The following is a 13664-nucleotide window of genomic DNA, read 5'->3' on the forward strand; positions in this document are numbered from 1 at the left end:
TAATAGTCAAGAGTGATGGAGTCATGAGGTTTTGTGTTTGTTGCAAACTTGTTCAATATGTGCAAAACCTCTGATTGAAATCTTTTACTTTCTCTTTCGACTCCATCTTCAGGTTGCCCAACTCTTTGAGCAACATGGCAGGGGTCTTATCATCAAAAAAAAATTCCAAAAATATCTTTTTGAACATACCTCATTTTTTAATGGAATTGACAGGAAGGTTATGATACCATACTGTTGTGTGGCCATTAAAGGTTCATGAAACCAATCTGCATGCAACGTCGTCGTGTCGTACCTCGAGTCTCTACAGTTGCAGGTAGAAGTTGTCCAAGTGGTCTTCTGCCTTCACTGTTATGAAAGGGTCATACTTTGTCAACATCGTCTTCAAACGCTTTCGCATCCTATGCAAAGCACCCGGGAGAGCCAATGGTCCGTGAGTCATCCATTCCATGTTTTGGTTAGCCATGTCTACTTCTTCTTCGTCCTCCTCCTCTTCTTTAGAATCTGACAGTTCCGACTCTGATTCTATTGGTTCATGTCTACTTCCAACTCCTCTGTTGCCTTCCCCTCTGCCTCCTACACTGGAGTCTGAGCCCAAGTTCATGAGGGTGTTCCGTTGTCCCTGTTGGAATATTGGAGGTTCCTTTCCATTCTCAACAACTTCTGCTAGACCTTCAAACGTGGCAGGAACTGCTTCTTACACCGATGATACAACAACTCCTATGGGAGTGGTATTTGGCTTCTTTGATACATATGGAAGATCTTGTATTCTTGGGATCAATACGACTACTTTGGAAAACTAACAGGTGATGGAACAGACAAAGCAGAGGCGCTGATATGAAATTTGTGTTCACGTCTCGGAGGTGAGGAGTAACCAATTTCAGAGTTGCATGTAGGTGAGAGGGAGTGTAAGTTACTGCATTGACCAGATGATTAATGAGTGGGGGTGAGAGGACATTCAACCATAAACAAATGGCGGACCTCCTTCTAGTGCCAAAAATGTTGATGGCGCTGGACCCACCAACATTCAAAGGATCTCCTTAGTATGAAGTCCCAACTAGTCCTCACACTTTTTGGTGTAGGAGTCCCATCTGGTATGGTGGCCTAGTGTCGATTATCCTAATGATTTTCATTAGTTCATGCTCGTCAACACATGAGAGTGGTGTACTTTGTCTTTGAACAATGAGATTCACGTCCCTGGTGAGTGCTTAGTGTCGCTTGTGTCAAGGTTCTTTCACTACAAAGGGAGAGGGTGAGAGTGAGTCTCAAGTCGAAAGGGAATAGTCCCAACTATGTTAGAGACACACAACATAGCAGGACATGCACAACTTCTGGCAAAGTAGTCCACACGGATGTCGCAGTCACAAAATTCAAGGTGACCAAATATCACATACAACACCCAATGGAATAGTCCACATGAATGTGACAGTCATTATAACAAGTTTATGAAAATGAATCTGTCGAGTGTTTGGCAGAATAGTCCACACCGGCGAGACAACGTTAACAACTAATACAACACATTTCCAATAGCATGTGTACTAGAACAACCGAAATAGTTAAACTGTCTTAATACAGATTAAAGAAACATGCATTACAAGCATCCAAAGAATAGTCTTCCAAATGAATATAATACAAAATGTGTTAGCTTGTTAACAGGCTTCTGAATTAAGCAAATGTTCCAAGATACATCGATACACTATACATCACTAACCCCAGCAAGGCATTGGAGCCACTGCTCGCTCCTCAAAGAAAAGACTATAGACTCTCAAGGCTATGTGTGAGGAGCCAAGGTGAAAGGTCTTTTGCATGTACAAATGAGGGGTATATATAGCCAAGGGTGAGCTTGACCCTTGTGACTCTTCAACTTCCCTCATCACTGTTTGACTTACATGACTCTTCGACTTTACATGTGGGTCTCTTGGACTTGTACATTACATTACATTGATTAAAATAGTATGGCCCACAGTAGTGATGTGGTCGAAATGACTCATGACATGACTCGACATGATAGTGCTACTAAGTTCATGCTGATGGTGGTGTCCATGTTGAGCTATAGTGTTTCTGAGTGACGAGTGTGCTCTTGGTGTATCATAGCTTCACCTCTGGATGGAAAGGTGTGTCAAGTCTTCGATGGTCTTGTTGTTTGTTTGATGTTGCACGTGCATGTATCCCCTTCCTTGGTACTTGGCATGCTTCATGTCTTCATCTGTTCGCGAACAAGTCACCAAGCATGCGCTCCTTGTTCATCATGTTCGTCATCACGCCATGTCTCATCCATGTACCTATATTTACAATAACTCATGACGATACAACATCAAATCCAAAAATATCCTAGACTATCATGATGCATCATCTTTTGTTTTCGGGTGTAGGTAACCAAGAGAGAAGACAAGGCTCTGAAACTTTGTAGAGCACATTTCAGGCCAGGATGCAGGCTTAGGGGAATTGTTAAGGAAAATTGTGTAGAGGGCATTGAGAGGTTGAGATTGGTAGTCTAGAACAGCGACGACCATCTGCAAGATATGGCTCAGCTAGAGGACAGAACTGCGCAAATTTTTCAGGGAGGTAGTGCGGGCAATACGAAGAACACTGGTAGTGAAAGCAGCACAGATTCTCAAGGGAGGCTGAGAGCGAGTTGTGGGAGCTTGTTGGCCAAAACTATGCAGAACTAGGAGGGAGGCCTGTAGGACATTTTTGTCTAGTTTCTGGGTTGAGCAGGCTGTCAGGCAGCTGGTTGACATCCCAATAAAACTGTGCAGTTTTGAGGAGGAGCAGCAGGTCACTTGACACAGGGACTGGATGACAGAGCTACGCAAATTTTGTTGCATGCCCCCCATGTTTGCACAATTTCTTTAGCCAACAGAGGCGGGCGTGCTGATAGCTTCTGCGCAAATTTTTGGAGTGAAGCCCGAGGTCATTGCCCAATCAAACTCTCCAGTTGACCAACAGGAGACTTGATAGATTGGCTTATGGGAACCGCGGATTGAGATGGATTCTTGGGCCACTTTTGCACTATTCTGGGTGATAGTCAGCTAGGTCGATTGTAGGATTGTGCAGTGCAGGATTCTACACAATTCTGGGTAGCAGTACATGATCACTACAGGTTGAGACTGCACAATGCAGCTCAGTGGAGGTCTGATGGGTGGAGGGTGGTCTGGTTGTCAGATCATCGATAAAATGACTAAGTGTGTGAATGATTGAACTCGTGCATGCATGACCTTGCAAACACACACTCAACATGACTCGATGATAAGACACATTGAACCAACAAGCCAACATACACTGAGTGCAACTAACCGACTGGTGGGAGCGACAAGCACGACACTTGGGATAGATCGTTGAACGACTATGACGACACTTATGTGACATTGCATACAACTTCGTGTGTGAGTGCAACAGATTCTTACATAGTGAATATAACTTGTACACATGAAGATGGGTCTGGAACATAGCCAGAACATGACTGCAAACATGACATTGTGACCAATATGCTAAAAGATGTCTAGGGAATAGTCAAGCGAGGAGGGTGTGAATACTTGACACAAGCTCATGAGATGAGTCTAAGTGTTTGCAAACATCAAGGAAAAAAACAAAGGCTCCAAAATTGGATGGAGGCCAAAATTTTGGATGGTGTTGCAGTCGCTACAACAACACCATTCGAAGCTCCTTAAAAGACCTAGTGGACCCCAAGGATATGAAATGTGTTTATGTTATCCCATGTTCTTGCAAAACAACCTAAATTGGTGAAATTGGCCACTCAATAAATCAAAGGATTCATGAGCACACAGCCGGCATCAAACGTGGGAGGACCCGCTCCTCAGTTTTGGTAGCACATGCAGATAAGACAAAACATCACATATGCATTGAAGAGGCATAGGACATTGCAAGGATTAATCATTTTCATCACCAAAATTTTAGGGATGCCATAGGGATGACGGCTAGAAAACTAGTGTTTGTCGGGTCTCTCTCCTTTCCTCTTAGCATTTTTATTTCATTTTCATTGATTCATTATCAATTTTATTCTATTAGTTTTATTTTTATTTATTTATTTTTATAAAGATTTCATATATTCTTATGAAACTTGAGTTTTTAAATTTCTTTTTTTTTTTCCTTCTAGTCGTTAATTCTCATCCTCGTTTATTCTCTCGATTCTTTGTTAGTTAACTTTGACCCTTTGATTGATCCTCTTTTGTTTTTGGTTAATTTAATTTAATTTATTCTATTTTTTGTATTTTTATATTTTATATTTTATTAATTTATTAAAATATCCCTTATTAATAGATATTTTCAGTCAAAATTAACCATTACATTTTAGCTATTGGAATTAATTGTCTTCTTCACTTTTCTCTATTTAATTTTAATTTTAATTTTAAAAATTTAATTTAATTTAATTTAATAAAATATCACTACTAACTATTAGGATGAACTAACCATTTTTTTTTATCGGACTTTCTCTATTTAATCCTATCCCACATCTAAATCTCCATCTTGTCCTACCATTAAATTTTAACTATTAGGATGAACTAACCATTTTTTTTTATCGGACTTTCTCTATTTAATCCTATCCCACATCTAAATCTCCATCTTGTCCTACCATTAAATTTTACCTTTTTTGGCGGAAAATATAAATATAATGGAAATACAATTTTAGATATATGAGGTTATAGTTTCCGATCAAAAGGAAAGCTTATTGGACACCTCGACCCAAACAATGGTGGAAATATTAAAGTTACAAGGAAAGCTTATTCGACACCCCGACCCAATCCATGTTAGGAAATATTAAATGAATTATGTTATTCGACACCACTATCCAATCCATGTTGGAAATATTAATCCTAACCACTGCGTTAAACATGAGTCATACTTGTCAAAAGCTAAGATGGAAGGACTGAGCCATACTTGATAGAAGTTAAGATGGAAGGGCTAAAGCCAGAACAAAGTACCATGCTAACCATTTCTCAACACAGGAAAGAATTGAAGGCATTTAATGTATTTTGAAGCTAGAAGAGAGTACGACCGAAACCATTCGTCAACACAACTAAGAATTTAAGGGATTTAATGTATTTTGGTAATTAGATATGAGAACGCATTCATTCGGTGATTATTATTGCCCACACTCTATAGACACTTGCAAGATTTTCACACCCAACAACAACAACATATTAATTATTTTGCTCTGTAATGTATTAATGTCAAATTGTGTGTTGAGATAAATATGTATGTAAAAAAAAAAGTTGCAAGCAAAAGAAAAAGAGATCGTGAATGTGCGAAGAAAATATGATAAAGCAAATTTTGGTGGGTGCTTGAAAAATAAATTTATTGTGTTTTACTATGTGTTATTCCACATAAGTGTAAATCATTGTAAAACCTTTGTTTTATTTGGTCGATAGGCCAAGTGTCATGTAAATATATTTTCATAATTTAAAATTCAATCCTAAATTTTTATTATGTTGTTCCAAACTTACTCTATTCTACTTCTTTTGGCCTTGAGTGAACGAAAGGTAGTCGGGCCAAATTGAGGTGAGCGAAATCAGCTTCGCGAAAGTCACCCGAGTAAGGCTTTCCGAAGAAAATGCAGCGAGTTTTAGAAACTCGAGAAAGGTGAAGACACAGAATTCATTAGATTACGGAAAGGAAAGGAAAAAAACTTGAAAGACAAAAAGAAAAACAACGGTCAATCCACTTTTTTTTCCACGTTGTCTTTCCTTTGAAATCCAATTTCATCATATAGATCTGAACGTGCAGTGCATTTCACGGATAAAAGAATAACTTTCAGCGGAGAAATAATTTCTTCTTTGATATAAAATACAAATTGAAATCGGTATAGGATACGGAGTGTCCAAATCTCGTATCAATTCTAAAGATTTCAAAATGCGCGAACAAAAACTTCAACACTCTGCCGACGCAAATCTTCCATTATCGCCTTCATCTTCGAAGCTACAGACCGCAGGAAAAGTAGAGCGAAGGCCATCCATGAGCTCGCCGTTGCTGAGACTGCGCTCTTCTGCTATCGGCTGCAGCTTTTTCTCGAAAGGCCGCCGTCTTCTCACACACAGCTTCCGCGGAGGGGCGATTTCCATCCACTGCATATCAGCTTTTGCCGTCTTGGGAATCGCCATTAATGGGTAAAAACAATCTTGAAATGAAAATCCCCACCAAATCCTAAGGAAAACTCTTGGCGAACTGCAATACTAGGCTAACTGGATTGCGTTTAATAAACACGATTGCTTGTCTCTCAAAGGAAATTTTGAGGTATGATTTCACTACGGCTTATGTTGGATGTGCTGTGAATTTAAAGGTGTTGCACTGTAACTTTCATTTAACGCGTGAAGCAAAGAGAAGGAAACTTTGTGTGTTCATTCGCCGAACCTCCCTAATTTGACAGCACAACCCCTCTCTCGAATCTTCTAATGACATGTTTACAAGAAAAAATTCCTGAAGTCATGATTTCCACACCGCGCGATGTTGGCCGCCGGGAATGCACTGTGCTGTGAATGTGACTTTGAAATGGTGGTGAGTTATCTGTAAGTTCGCCGAAACTACTTAATTAATGTGAGTACGCGGAAACAGTTAGCACCACGACCCTCCGATAAAGGTGAAGAAAAAAAAATAAAAAAGAGCACATTAAAAATATCTCCTCGTAATACAAGTCAACATGCCTTAATCAACATTTTTAAAGGATTAGTAAATATTTTATTTTTTTGCCAATCATGAAGTGTTATATTTAAACTAAAAATTATGCTTTGAAAAAAAGTTATAACTTATATTAATTAATGTTAAGAAATTAATAAGTTCATAAGTGAAGTGCATATATTAATTATTGGTTTGTGTATAAAGATTTGTTTAAAATTTTACATATTCATAATTAGATTTTTGAAAATTTTAATGGCGAGAAATAATTTATAGTAAATATATTTATTTACATAATTTTATTTATTTTTATGTAAAGATTTACTTAAATTATGGCTAGAAGTACTTCATAGTAAATGTGTTATTTACCTTAATATGAAGTAATATAATGATTTTATTTTTAGATGATTTTAATTTAAAAATAAAGAATCACTATACAAATATTAAAATTATGTATGAACATTGTAACTATATTCATAAATTATAACATAAAATATGTGAGAATACTATAATAACACTTTCAAATTATAGTCTAATCAAATATTTATAAAATATTTTTCAAACTTAAATGTTATAATTTACATTCTCAAAAATAATTTTTTAATATATTGAAAAATAATTATTTATTATTCAAAGTTAAATTTTGAATAACAAATTAATAACATGTATCACTCTTTCCCTACTTGCCAAAGACTAATAATAAGAAGCATCTAAAACATCAAAGCCATAGCAACCAAAGGTTCGTGTAAACCAGAGTAAAGTGGCAAAAGTAGAGAAGAGACTCAGCAAGGCCTAGCAGTTGTGTTGCTGTTGCAAGCTTCATCGAAGCCCCTGCGTAAAATTGGTATCAGAGCCAAGTGTTTGGTTCAGGTTAGTACTCAGAAAAACATTCTATATTAAAATGGAGCCTTTCAGAAAGTCTATTTCTTTCCACGAAATAGAAGAAAGAGAATCATCTATTCAAGAAAATCCCCTTAGGGATATGTTCGCATCTGCAGCTAGTCGAGTTTTAAATTCTGCTGAGTTAGAGTATGAGGAAACACAACCCTCTGCTAGATGGCAGCTACCTAGAATAAATGCATCTGAAGTCTACTTAGCCCTGTCTGCTTTTCATTTAAAAGCTATAACTAGAATCTCTATTAAGGAATCTATAAGCAAAATTCAAGAAAATTTCGATTATGTCCAATCCATTCCTCTTCTAAATTCTAAACAACTTCAGGTCGAGGCAAAAAGACTAAAAACCCAGTACCTTAATTTGGGTTGTATACGTATTGGGATAAATGCTTTAACGCATCAGGGTCTAAATACATTTGTCTTAGCCACTGTTCGTGATTTGACCCATAACAAATACACTGACTCATTGATAGGTGGGACTGTAGCTCCTCTGTCCAATAGCCCTGCCTATTTTGATTTTTATCCTAATTTCTCTGTATATGTTTTCGATGAAACAATTGAAAGTACTCTTCAGTTGCAAATCCAGACAACTCGACTTGACATGGCCAAAAAGAGACAAAATGTTGCCATACAAAACAGAGGTTGCTTCCGACATACAAACACCCTCTATCCTGCAGTCATAGATGTCCCCAGAAAAGAGTCAAAAGCAAGTGTAGTGGTGTTAACATATTCTCGAAATCAAAATATTGAACACCAAACTATAAGTTGGGAAGATCTTACTTTCCTAGAACATTGGGTGGTATCCAATCCCAAGCCTCCTGCTATAAAGAAAATTACTTCTGCTGATATTAGAGAAGAACCCTCTTCTGCTATTCTTTCCTTCCCTCGAAGATCAACTATTGATAGACAAAGAATAGATCAGATGTGCAGAAGTTCACCATTGTACAGAAACCCCAAATTTGTAGATACAACTTGCTCCAGTTCTAGTTCAAACTCCTGTAAACATATTTCATTGTTTGAATTCGCACAATTAGTCAATTTTTCCTCTCTTGAAGTAAAATGTCTAGAGTGTCATTGCCCTGTTAACCTCAGTCATCTTGCTGATATTGTTATGCATGAAAACCATAACCCTAGGATAAGAGATGCTCCACCTACCACTTCTATAAATCCTTGTCCTAATCCTAAATGTTCAAATATACCTTTTCCCCATGAAGCTGAACATATCATGATGATGCATGAGATTACTACTTTGGAAAAAGAGGATCCAAGGTTAACAGCAATCTTCAGTACATTGAGGCCAACAAAGCCTAGATATGGGCTTGGATTCCTAGAACAAGCAAATGGACTAATCCTTGATTCAAGATTCGGCCCAATTCCAGATGATTATAAAAAACCTGTTGTAATGGAAATGCAGAAGTTTTTTACATTAATGGATGGTTGTCCCAAACATAAAATTGGAGGTGCATGGATGAAAGCCATGTTAAATTGGGATCTTCTTACTCATCCAGAAGCTGAATCTTTTGGTTCTGCTCATACTATTGAAGAAAAAGTTAAGTTGTCTCATGAATGGAAACAGTATATGGAAGAAACAAATTCCTGGATATCTTTTTATTCCTGGAAAAATATGAGACAGACAAAAGATGTTATGATGGTTGATGATAGAGCCTCTACTTCATCACTTCACTCTTGGTCAACCTTAGATGGTAGTAAAGTTGAGATAGTAACTACCTTCCCTCCATATAAAGGTATTGTCTTAGGAGAAGGTCAAAATTCTGCAAAAGCCATTCCTATTGTATTAAAGGATGATAATGCCTTGGGAATAGATGGTAGAATTGAAAAGGCCAGTGAACAACTAAACTAGACAAACACAGCCATTAAAGGTCCGAAGATGAATATGATAAAATCTGCAGAGGTTAAATATAAATTTGATGCCTTGCAAGTTTCTTTGAATGATGTAAATAAAAATTTCAATGATGTATAGTTTACATTTTCAGTTGTTAGAGGATATACTAGAGAATCCTTGGACAAGATAGAAGAAGTAGGAGAAAAAAATCGAAGAACAATTTGATTCCACTAAAGGAATAATAAGTGAATTGGCAGGGAAAATAGAAAAGATATCACTATCAAAGATAGACAAACCAGTTCCAGATTCCTTTTCATGAAAAAGAAGCGTAAATATACAGGACCCAGTTAGACCAGTGGATAGATTTCCATCCTTATTTTTGAAAGAAATGATAATATCACAAAAGGAAGAATCTTCAGAACATGTTTCTTTGGCATCATTATTTCAGGAAGAAGAAGAAAAACCAGCCAAGGTTCTTCACATCTATGAGCCTTTAGAAAATCAGTTCAATAAATATCCATCTCCTGATCTAGCTGGAAAAGGCAAAATTCCAGAGACACATACATTCTTCCCAAAATCCCACAAGGAAAGGAATATTGATAATCTTAACATTGGCCAAATCAGACAACTAATTGATGTAATGTTTTCTGAATATAAGCTAATATGTCTCAGGGGTAAGAGTGAAATTGAAGCATGCAAGACCATCATACAATGCTTCACTGGAACACTTCTCATATGGTGGGAAACAAAATCATCCCTGGCCTTAATAGCTAATATTGAAGAAGAATGCCTTAAAGATACAGATGGAAATATCATCCATACTGCAGATGGGTCAGTTCAAAGTAATATGATCAGAGCTTTGACTTCAATGATCTTAGAGCACTGGTGTGGCTTTGAAGAAGAATTGGCTAACAAACATGAGGTTATATTAATGAACCTCAAATGTAACAAAATGTCACAATTTGAAGACTTTCACAGAGATTGGGTGCAAAGGATATATGAAGTGAAAGATTCCAAAAATTTATTATGGAAACAGGTATATCTTGCAGCACTACCATCCAGATTTGTTGATTATATCAAATTGCAAGAAGTATTTCAATTACCATTCCAATCATATACCTGGGGATAAATTTATTCTCTCATTACAAAAACATTGGTCAGTTTGTGCACTAGTTCTAAAGTAAATAGATCTTTAGAAAAGTTGTCAAGACTTCCAGATAGTAAATCTATCTATAGTGAATATGGTCTAACCATTGATGATCCTTTGGTTAGAAAGAGGAAAGCCAAAAGGCGAGCCAAAAAATAATATAAGCAGACTGCCAAATTCTATCAAGGCAAATCATCAAGAAGAAAAGTCACAGCAAGGACCAGAAAGGGACACTACAGGTATGTGCCTAAGACATATTACTATAAGCCTTCCAATATACACCTGCATACTTCCAAACATGAAAAATGGAATAAGCTTAATTTTTGGCTTTGTGGTAAGTCGGGACATACATCTAATCGATGTCCAGCAAGCGAAGAATCAGAGATGAACAAAGGCAAGAAAAATCAGCCTCTAAGCAGACAGGACAAAGCTATCAAAATAGAGACCCAAACACAATGTAGAAAGCGTGGGTCTAAAAATCATGACACAAATGACTGCCCAAATATTTCAATCACAGAACACCTACAGTAGCAACAACTAGAAGAGTCATCTGGTGACTCCTTTAGCGCTTCATTAGACTCATCTAGTGAAGATTTACATGCACATATGCAAGCTTGTGCATGCTTAGACTCAGAAAACTGTGCATGTCCTTGTGATTATGATTTTGATTTTTACAGTGAATCCTCTATTGTGGGAGCACACATAGCACCACCAAAGGAGAAGGTGTTGATGGCTGCAGCCGAAGAAGAAGAATTCAAGATTCTTTCTCAAATCTGAGCAATGGAAGAAGGTGATATGAAGGAAAGACTTACTGCAGCTTTCATGGATCAGCTATGTCTATCTAGTTCTTCCAAAAATACTACCAAAAAGCCATTATTTGTTGATGCCTTATTTGAGCGAAATACCAAATCCTTCCAGAAACATCAACCACATGACAAGGTTCGCTCACTCACCTTGGGGGAGGTAAGTAGAGAAATACACCATCTTAAATTTGAAATTTCTAGTTTAAAATATAGAATTGCAGAATTAGAAAAGGGAAAACAGCTTGAAAGTGTTCCAGATTGGAACAGTAGAACCTCCTACCAAAACTCGAATATAGAAATAATTGAAGAGTAGAAAGATCCTATTCTGGGATTCAGAGAGATGAGAATCATTGCTATTGAATATCAGCAACACCATGTAAAAATAAATCTTTGTATACAAGGAGAAATGTTTTCACTAAATACACTATTAGATTCTGGTGCAGATGTAAATATCTTAAATTCAAAAGTTATTCCAACAAAATACTGGATTAGTGCAGAAACGACAGTTGTTGATGTTGGGAATAAAACACTCATATATGAAGTACCAAATGCTTCTGTATATTTTGACCAACTTTGTATAAAGCTTATGTTTGTAGTCTCAGATATACCTGTTGATTGTAATTTGGGTAATATCTTTCTAGCTGCAGTTGAACCCCATGGTTCAATATGATTAAAGAATGATAAAGCTAGCTACTTCATTACAGTCCCAACCTCAGATGGAAAGTCAAAAGGGATTGAAATGCCTTACATCACAAGCCCAAGGATTTCAACCATGGTCGAGACAATCGGGGACTTGGACAGAGCCGAAGCAAAGTTAACAGATCTAAAAGATCTGAAGTCTTCAATACAAATTGAAGAACAATTGAAAAGTCCTCTAAATAAAAAGAAAATTGCTGAGCTCAAAAAGACAATAGAGGATGAATGCTGTTCAGAAGAACCAAATGCCTTTTGGCATCAGAAACAACACACAGTTGAATTACCATACAAAACAGAGTATGTTGGGAAGCCATGCAAAAGCAGAGAAATCCCAATGAACAAAGAGTACAGGGAGCTGTGTGAAAAAGAGATAAAGCAACTCCTGAACAGAAGACTCATCAGGGAATCTGACAGTCCTTGGAACTGTTACGGATTCTATGTAAATAAAAGATCAGAACAAGTTAGAGGCATCCCAAGGCTTGTAATCAATTACAAACCTCTGAACTCTGTTCTTGCAGATAATACATATCCTATCCCCCACAAAGGTGATTTGATAGGGAGGATAGCGGGAGCAAAAATATTTTCAAAATTTGATTTAAAGTCAAGATTTTGGCAGGTCTCCATTTTAGCGTGCCTGCAGGACACTATGAATGGAATGTAATGCCTTTTGGATTGAAGCATGCTCCCTCTAAGTTCCAGAAGGTGATGGATTCCATCTTCAAACCTTACTTTGATTGGCTCCTAGTCTATATTGATGACATCTTAATTTTTTCGAAAAATATTCAAGATCATTTCAAGCATGTACAGACATTTGTACAATTGGTAAAAAGAAATTGTTTGGTTTTAAGAAAAAAAAAAATAGAGGTATTCCAGACCTCTGTAAAGTTTCTTGCCCATACCATATTCAATGGCCAAATATCCTTACAGAAACATGCATTAGAACAATCTGGAAAGTTCCCTGACATTATTATTGATAAAACCCAGCTTCAGAGATTTCTAAGATGTCTAAATTATGTGAGTAACTTCTATCAAGATTGTGCAAAGGATAGAAGTCTGTTAAATCAAACGCTCAAGAAAAATCCACCTCCATGGACTGAGGCACATACCAAATCCATTCAACGAATCAAAGGTAAAGTCAAGACACTGCCTATCCTTTATGTAGCTGATGACAATGCTTTCAAGATCATAGAATCAGATGCAAGTAATATTGGTTGGGGAGGCATTCTCAAACAGAAAAAGGAAGGTGCAGAACAAATTGTACAATTTGCTTCAGGAACTTGGAATCCAGTGGAACAAAATTATTCTACTATAGAGAAGGAAGTTAAAGCTTCCTGGAATTGTATAAATAAATTTGAGGTAAATCTTGTAAATAAAAAATTCCTGCTAAGGACTGATGCCTTGGCTATGAAAAAAGTCTTAACCAAAGACATTAAAAAGCTGGGAGAAGCCAAGTTTGCTCGGTGGCAGGCTTTGTTCGCCAACTTTGATTTCGAAGTGGAGCATATTAAAGGGAAAGAAAATTATCTGCCAGATTTTCTCAGTAGAGAATTTATTTAGCTAGTTGAACATGTGATGATAATAATACAAAAGGGATCAAAGCCAACAAAAGGAAGGTCTTAGAACAATTCTAAATAATCTTAGTTGGTCAGAATAC

The 13664-nt window shown here is 36.9% G+C and overlaps 1 protein-coding gene across 1 annotated transcript; it reads right to left on the reverse strand.

The window, feature by feature from the left end:
- Positions 1 to 5711: 5711 nt before the first annotated feature.
- Positions 5712 to 6116, reverse strand: LOC149254826 (uncharacterized). The gene has a single exon (XM_089457125.1). The coding sequence runs from the start codon at positions 6114 to 6116 to the stop codon at positions 5886 to 5888; it is 231 nt and encodes a 76-aa protein (XP_089313251.1). The 3' UTR covers positions 5712 to 5885.
- Between the last annotated feature and the right edge of the window lie 7548 nt (positions 6117 to 13664).

The sequence above is a fragment of the Pinus tabuliformis genome, chromosome 7 (genome assembly GCF_031772625.1).
Source record: "Pinus tabuliformis cultivar Carrire ecotype Pingquan chromosome 7, CPIR1, whole genome shotgun sequence".
NCBI classification, from domain to species: domain Eukaryota; kingdom Viridiplantae; phylum Streptophyta; class Pinopsida; order Pinales; family Pinaceae; genus Pinus; species Pinus tabuliformis.

Excerpts from the sequence above, each read along its gene's own strand:
- LOC149254826 (XM_089457125.1), bottom strand. The coding sequence starts at position 6,116 with ATGGCGATTCCCAAGACGGCAAAAGCTGATATGCAGTGGATGGAAATC.